The 7,867-nt window shown below is 53.9% G+C and overlaps 1 protein-coding gene across 2 annotated transcripts; it reads left to right on the top strand.

Moving 5' to 3' along the window:
* Window positions 1–112: 112 nt before the first annotated feature.
* LOC123254783 (low-density lipoprotein receptor-related protein 5-like) lies at window positions 113–7,813 on the top strand. 2 transcript variants are annotated; one of them, XM_044683710.1, is made up of 5 exons: window positions 113–862; window positions 3,511–3,701; window positions 5,605–5,814; window positions 6,728–6,853; window positions 6,941–7,813. In XM_044683710.1, exons 2-5 carry the CDS (start codon window positions 3,530–3,532, stop codon window positions 7,306–7,308), a joined length of 876 nt encoding a protein of 291 aa, XP_044539645.1. In that variant the 5' UTR covers window positions 113–862; window positions 3,511–3,529; the 3' UTR covers window positions 7,309–7,813. The 2 variants fall into 2 exon arrangements, with proteins under 2 accessions (XP_044539645.1, XP_044539646.1); XM_044683711.1 differs by lacking the exon at window positions 113–862 and having other exon boundaries at window positions 3,229–3,701.
* Window positions 7,814–7,867: the final 54 nt, after the last annotated feature.

The following is a 7,867-nucleotide window of genomic DNA, read 5'->3' as shown; positions in this document are numbered from 1 at the left end:
GGAAGGAAGGAAGAAAGGAAGGAAAGAGGCTGGGGTGAAGGAAAGAAGGAAGGGAAGGAAGGAAGGAAAGAAAGAAAGAAAAGGAAAGTGGGAAGAAAGGAGAAGGGAAGGAGGTAGGAAAAAAGGAAGGAGGGAGGTAGGAGAAAAGAAGGAAGCGGGGAAAAGGAAAATTTGTAGATGTTTTCCATACTTTGTCTCATTTGGTCCTTATAACAACTCTGAGGTAGATGCTATTATAAATAGAGAAACTGAGTCTGGGAGAGGTGAAATGATTTGCCCATGATCACAAGACTATACTAAAGTTGGGATTTGAACCCAAGTCAAGTGGCTAATCTGACCTGAACTCAACATCCACGTCTCTATCCAGTGGCCATTTTATATCCTCGCCCAGTAGAGTACAAGTTCCCTGGGAACAGACTGTCGAAATTTTTTGTGCACATGCTTCTATCCCTGGTGCCTGCTGCTCTTTAGTTGCTTCCTGCTTCCTGAATTGAATACATCAGAAAAATGCATTTATTATATGCCTACTATATGGTGGACATTAATACAGAATTTAGAGAAAGTACACTGTCGGCCCTCGAGGATCTCGCAGCCTAGGATATACCCATTCAAAGGACTGACGCTCTGAGCTTTTTCTTGATTCTGTCTTGCAGCCTTTTGTCGTGACTTCTGCAAACCAAGGCCAGAATTCGGAAAAGCAGCCCCACGATCTCAGCATTGATATTTATAGCCACACCCTGTATTGGACCTGTGAGGCCACCAACACCATTAATGTCCACCGGCTGAATGGGGAAGCCATTGGAGTGGTCCTTCGAGGGGACCATGACAAGCCCAGAGCCATTGTGGTTAATGCCGAGCGCGGGTGAGGGACTGTGGTGGTGGTGGTGGTGGGGATGGAACTCGTCCTACCAGGGGCATGCATGCATGGAAGGAAGGATAGCTCTAGAACAGCAGTTCCCAAACTTTTTTGGCCTCCCGCCCCCTTTCCAGAAAAAATATGACTCAGCCCCGTGGAAATTAATTTTTAAAAAATATTAATAGCAATTCATAGGAAAGATCAATGCACCTGTGGCCATCACCACCTCCCTAGATTGCTGCAGCACCCACCAGGGGGCAGTGGCGCCCACTTTGGGAATCACTACTCTAGAGTTAGAACACCAGGATTCAGATCCTGGCTTCCATTTCCTTTCTAGTCTTGAGGTAGCCTAGCCTGATGGAGTCCAAGGTTCAAATCCCACCCCAATCACTTACCAGTCATGGAGAAAGCAGTTTCCTATGCAAAGAAGAGACTCTAAGAACATAGTTCCCAATATGGTGTTGGAAGGGTGTGTATAAAGGACCTAGAAATGTCAGTTAATACTAGGAGGCACAAAATACACCTGAGAAAGTCATTTCTCAACTACAAGTCTTGGTTTCCGCTTCTAGACAATGACGATTAGAGAGCAGTTCCTTCTGCCCAGTATTGGTTGGAAGGTCAAATAAAATAATGTTTCTGAAACACAGCATAAACCAGAAGGCACTCTCCAAGTGTAAGCAATTGAATTAGCTCTGATTGTTATTTTTAGTTCTGTGTCTGTAGGGCAGGGGTTGGCTCTCGAGCCCCAGGATGTGCCCCAGGGGGCCCTTCAGCCCCCTCCCCATATTCCTGCGCCTTCCACCTCCATCCTCCTCCTTCCGCAGGCGTTTATGGCTCTCACGGCCAAAAAGGTTGCCGACCGTTGCTGTAGGGAATGAGGCAGTATCCCAGAGGTGATGCCATGCTAGACTTGGAGTTAGGAGGACACGGGTTCTAACTCTGCCACTGAAACATTAAAACTACTACATCATGATTCGAGCCCCTGTGAGCCTCAAACCAAGTCACTAGCTCTATGACCCTGGGCAAATCATGTCCCCTCTGAGCTTCACATCAAGGGATGAGGCCTGAGGCGGATGGAAGTCTGGACCCCTTGATGTCCTGAGAGACCAGGAAGTCTGCAAGGGATATTACGTTTGTCCATTTCAGAATTGTCCAATTCAGAAATGATTATTTTAGAGCTAGAAGGAATCTTATAGTGGGCCATCCAGTTCAGCGTTCCGCTTGGTACAGGAATCTTCTTTAAAACATCTTTGAGAAGTATTTATTAAATTCCCACGATGGGGATCTCACTACCTCATTATTGGACACCGTCCATTTTTAAGAAGCTCTTCTTGAAATGAAGTCTGGATCTGCCTTTTTCCAAGTTTCCACTCACTGGTCCTCTTTCTGCCCTCTAGGGCAGTGCAAAATAATTTTTCCTCTCTGTATAGCCCCGCCGAGAAGAGTCCTAGAGCGTTTGTTTGGTCGTTCAACAACACCCACTCTATTCAAACATACCTATCGATGAGAGACATTTCAGAATGTCCGCTGCCACGAAAGGCAGGACTTTGAACCTTCCAAACCACGTCCTAAATTAGTGGACAAATTGAAGCCTTAAAAAAAAAAAAAAGAGAACCTTGGAAAAATCTGATTCATCCTTCAAGGTCTACAGAATCCCTTTGGAGGAGAAGTCCACCAAAAAAAAAAAAAAAAAAAAGAATCCCAAACAAATTGGAAAAAAAAAAAAACAACCCACCATACACCTCTCCTCTAGTCTGTCTGACTGTCTGTCTGTCTGTCTGTCTGTTTCTCTTTCTCAGTTGGAAGAAGGGTAAGCAGGGAAAGGACAGAAAAATAGAAAATATTTCAATTGAAATAGAGTTCCAGGCCCAGACTCAGAAGACTCATCTTCCTAAGTTCAAATCTGGCCTCAGAAATGTACTCGCTCTGTTAATCCTCTTGGCCTCAGTTTCCTCATCTGTCAGATAAGCTGGAGAAGGAAATGTCAATCCACTCCAGGATCTTTGCCAAGAAAGCCTCAAACGAGGGTCACAAAGGGTTGGACATGGCTGAAAATGGTTGAACAGCAAAAGATAGTTGAAGATGGAGACTGGGCCATCTCTAACCTTCCCCAGTTCCTATAACGATTCTTCCTATTAAATTGAATTTTGGTGGTGGATGCCATGAAAAGAGGACTTGATTTACAAATCAAAGGAGCTGAGTTCAAATCTTAACTCTTTCACTTGCTTTTTTGTATGCCCTTGGTCAAGTCTTTCCCCTTTCTTCTGTGCCTCAGTTTCCCCATCTATAAAATCTTATATTCATAGATCTAGATCTCAAAGGCACTTTGGCCCAACAAGTTCTACCCATTTCATTTTACAGTTGAGAAAACTGAGACCCAGGGAGGCTGAGTAACTTGTTTATTAGTAAGGGTTGGGGAGAATTTGAACTCAGGAGCCCTGACTCCAGGGTATCTTTAGATACCAGCTCAAATGACCTTTGAGAGGTACCCTCTGGAGACAGAATGATGAGAAACGACACAGTCCCTGCTCTCAGGAGGCTTCCATTCTCATTCTTCCAAATTAGTTTCCTGGCCTCTTTAAGGCTTGTGTGAAAGGAGGGAGGACCCTTCTGCTGGCCACCCTCCCTCATGGCCCCTCACCTGTCTTTGGCAGGTACCTGTACTTCACCAACATGCAGGACCGTGCTGCCAAGATTGAGCGGGCAGCCCTGGATGGCACCGAGCGGGAAGTGCTCTTCACCACCGGCCTTATCCGGCCAGTGGCCCTGGTCGTTGACAACAAACTGGGCAAGCTCTTTTGGGTGGACGCTGACCTGAAGCGCATCGAGAGCTGTGACCTGACAGGTACGTGCTCTGCTGTGGCCCTCTTGGGTTGGCCGGGCCCGGGGCTGAGGGCTATCTAGGTGGCCTTCTAGTCGGCCCTCACCCTGCCTCCTGGGCAGGGGCATTTCAGCGTGAAGGGCCCTCAGCATGGGGCTGATGGCCTGAAGGGAGGGTCAGTCCTATGCCTGCTGCATTTGGAGAATTCAGGAACCCCCAAAGCTCAGGGTTGGTGCCCACTGCAGTCATCAGCGACAGAGAGCCAATCTCCAGGAGATTTCTAGGGCTCCCAGGGGACTGCGGGCATCTTAGCGAGGTGATACTGAAGAAGGCATCCCTCCCTTCTGTGGGGCCCTCCTCAAGCACCATAGAATAACCCCAGTTTCTCAGGGGCCCATAGCTGGGTGTGCCCCTCTTTTGTGGCCCCCAAAAGCTGTGCCAAGTGTCTCCAGCCTCCTGGTGAATACCTGCCAGCCCTGGGACTGCAGATGAGTCAGAGGCCCCTCTGAGCCTCCATCTCCTCCTCTGGAAATGGGGCCCATCTCACAGGGACGTCATGAGAAGAGACGTCACAGAAGACGTCTAATGAGGTCGTCTTCATAAGCTGCGGGCCCTCAAGGGCCATAGAGAGTCAGCCATCATCATCCTCAGGGCCGTTGTTGTTGCTCTTATCGGAGGGAAGGGGATGTGTTAGGCAGGGGCTTGCCAAGAAGCCACAGGGACCGGGAGAGAGTCCCACCTCCCTCAAATGCTGGCCATGTGGCCCTGGGCAAATCTGTGGCCTCCCAGAGCCCCAGGAGAGCTTGGAGACCGAAGGGTTCACAGAGTGCCAGCCTGCTTGGGTAAAGGGTGCTTTCCTCACCTGGCAGTTCCCCCGACCAAAGAACCCCAGTTCTTGTCCCGATTCCTGTCCCAGGTGGCTGGTGGTGTGGCGGAAAGAGTGCCGGGCCCAGAATCAGGGAGGACTAAGTTCAAATGTGGCCTCAGATTGGGGGCAGTTGGGTGGCTCAGCGGACAAAGAGCCAGGTCTAGAGATAGGAGTTCCTAGGTTCAAATTTGAACTTAGATACCCCTTGCTGTGTGACCCCAGGTAGGTCACTTAACCCCCATTGCCTCGCCCTTACTGCTCTTCTGCTTTGGAACCAATATTCAGGATTGAGTCTAGAAGGCAAGGGGTTAAAAATAAAATCTGGCCTCCGATTCGTGCTTGCTGGGCAATTTGCTTAACATTTGTCTGCCTCGATTTCTTCAGCTGTTAACAAGGGGTTATTGTGGGGAGCTCATGCCATTATATCTGGGTATAAATAAAACTGCTCAGCCCAGTGCCTGGCACATAGTAGGTGCCATATAAATGCCTCTTGCCTCCCCGTCCCCCTTATCATTATTCCTGGTAGGGTTCAGAGGCCTCTGATGTCAGGGGTCAGAGCCGAGGCTGGCCCACAGCCACTGGGGGTTCCAGTGGGATGTTCTGGCTCCTCCTGTAGAAATGGACATGTGTCCTTCCTAGGGATGATCCCCTTCTGGGCTCATACTAAGTTCTCTCTCTCTTACGCCCTTCCCTTCCAGCTGAGCACCAATACTGGGCATCGGTTCCGAGGCAGAAGAATAGGAAGGGCTGGGCAATGGGGTTAGGTGACTGGCCCAGGGTCACCCAGCTAGGAAGGGTTCGAGGCCAGATGGGAACCCCAGACCTCCGCTCTCCTGGTCTGGCTCCATGGAGCCCCCTCGCTATCCCCTATAGTAACTTCCTAATAAAGGATTGAAGAGTTGGCACCGCCGGCTGCTTCTCCCCGAGGCTGTGCCCGCCAGAACACAGAGGGCACCGGCTTTTTGCCCCTGCCTTTGTGGCCTGTGGCTTCATCCTAGGGCAGAGCCGGCCGATGCCCCTCACCCGCTGCGCGACGCCCCCCTCCTCCGTGCCTTGCAGGAGCAAACCGGGTGACGCTGGAGGACTCCAACATCGTGCAGCCCCTGGGCCTGACCGTGCTGGGCAGCCACCTGTACTGGATCGACCGCCAGCAGCAGATGATCGAGCGCATCGACAAGGCCGGCGGCGCCAGGCGCACCCGCATCCAGGGCCGGATCTCCCACCTGACCGGCATCCACGCCGTGGAGGAGGTCAACATGGAGGAGTTCGGTAGGACGGCCGGCGGGGCGGCCCCTCTGGGTCCTGTGAGGGTGGAGGGTGCCCCCTGCAGCCAGGATTGTGTCCGGAGCCTCTGCCAGAGGCACCCCCGACCCCGGAGTCCGGCCGCTGGTCTTTGGGTCCACAGGGATTCCCCGGGCTCCTGCTGGCCCCTCTCTCCTGGCCCGCCCAGGGATCGCCGGTGGTATTCCTCCTTGCAGAGCCCGGCTCCTGGGGAGGGGGCAGGAACCATGCTTGGTCGGCTCCCAGCACACATCAGCCCTTCCCCGATGCTCGTGGGCCTGAAGCCTGGGATGGCCCCTCAGGACCCCCCGCTTCTTCCTCTCTAAGCCGCGGGGTGGGGGGCCCAGGGCCAGTCCCCTTGTCCGGCCTCTGACCGCTCAGGCCCTGCCCCAAGGCAGCGGATGACTCAGCAGGGAGAGCCCTGGGCCCGGAGGTTCAAATCCAGCCTCAGAGGGGCAGTGGCCGGGTGACCCTGGACAAGTCACTTGGCTTCAGTCGGCCTCCGTAGCAGCTGCCTCTGTAGCTGTGAGACGCGCGATGCCAACTTGTAAACTCGACGGTGCTCCGAGAATGCCAGTTATCATAACTGTCGTGCGGACTAGATCCTCTTCTGTGAGATGGTCATTTGTTATTGTCTGGCCATTTTTCAGTCGCGTCTGACTCTTCATGACCCCCCGGGGGCCTTCCTGGCAGAGAGACTGGAGTGCTTTGCCATTCTCTGCTCCGACTCATTTTACAGATGGGGAAACTGAGGCAAACAGGGTGGCGTGACTTACCCAGGGTCACCTCGCTAGGAGGTGCCGGAAGCCGGATCTGGACGCGGACTTTCCAGTCTGGCTCCTCCCGAGGGGCAGGAGGGGTGTGCGGGGTCGCCCCTGAGCCGTCTGCTTCCTTTCCACAGCCGCCCATCCGTGTTCCCGAGACAACGGCGGCTGCTCGCACATCTGCATCGCCAAAGGCGACGGGACGCCGCGCTGCTCGTGCCCGGTGCACCTGGTGCTCCTGCAGAACCTTCTCACGTGCGGAGGTGGGTCCTGAGCCAGCACGAATAACTCGGGGGCTCCCCGGCCGTGGCCGGCCGCGCTCACCGGGGCTCCCGCCCTTCTCCCCCCAGAGCCCCCCACCTGCTCGCCGGACCAGTTCACGTGCGCCACCGGCGAGATCGACTGCATCCCGATGGCCTGGCGGTGCGACGGCTTCCCGGAGTGCGACGACCAGAGCGACGAGGCCAACTGCCCCGTGTGCTCGGCCGCCCAGTTCCAGTGCGAGAAGGGCCAGTGCATCGACCTCCGCTGGCGCTGCAACGGAGAGGTCGACTGCCAGGACAAGTCCGACGAAGCCGACTGCGACGGTAAGGCGCCTCGGACCCTCGGCCGTGTCCCGGCACCCTGCCAGGGACCCAGAGGCCAGGACAGGATCCTGCCCTCCCCGAGCCCCCATTCTGGCCAAGGAAGGAAGGGCTCGCCCTGGGGGGCTCCCTGAGGGAGTGGGGGGGGGACGCCTCCACTTAGCCTTCAAGGGATTCTGAGGAAGGAAGAAGAGGCATAGCAGAGGCAGGACAACAGCCTTGCAAAGGCTGGGAGGTGGGAGATGGACTCCGCAAGTCAGGAAGCTACAAGATCTCCAGGTAGGCTGGAGTGGAGATACGACCCTCAGGGCGAGGCCCAGGAGTTTCCTTTTTATCCTGCGGCCATGAGGCGCTCCCTGGAGGGTCACTCGCTGGGAAGCAGCACTGCCCGGCCAGGCTCAGGACGAAAGAAAGCTCCAGGGAGGGGCCTCCCATCTGGGAGAAGTGAACAGCCCAAGGGAAAGCCTCATGCGTGTGTTCTGGACGCGCCTCGGCCATCTCTGAAGCCTGTAGTGCTAGTCTGTCCTGTGAGAGGATGGGAACAAAGGGACCTTCTTCTCCAGAAGGGACCATATGAGAGACAGAGACGGAGGAAGACAGACAGAGACAGAGAGAGAGAGACAGACAGAGAGACAGAGACAGAGACAGAGAGAGAGAGAGAGAGAGAGAGAGAGAGAGAGAGAGAGAGAGAGA

This window comes from Gracilinanus agilis, unplaced genomic scaffold (assembly GCF_016433145.1).
Source record: "Gracilinanus agilis isolate LMUSP501 unplaced genomic scaffold, AgileGrace unplaced_scaffold32353, whole genome shotgun sequence".
NCBI classification, from domain to species: domain Eukaryota; kingdom Metazoa; phylum Chordata; class Mammalia; order Didelphimorphia; family Didelphidae; genus Gracilinanus; species Gracilinanus agilis.
Note: the sequence above shows the minus strand (reverse complement) of the source record. Positions and strands in the feature narration are given on the sequence as shown.

Bases quoted from the DNA above. Each gene is read 5' to 3' on its own strand.
- LOC123254783 (XM_044683710.1), top strand. From the start codon at position 3,530: ATGCAGGACCGTGCTGCCAAGATTGAGCGGGCAGCCCTGGATGGCACC. The intron at 3,702-5,604 runs GTACGTGCTCTG...CGTGCCTTGCAG, and splicing joins CGAGAGCTGTGACCTGACAG to GAGCAAACCGGGTGACGCTG. The intron at 5,815-6,727 runs GTAGGACGGCCG...TCCTTTCCACAG, and splicing joins GGTCAACATGGAGGAGTTCG to CCGCCCATCCGTGTTCCCGA.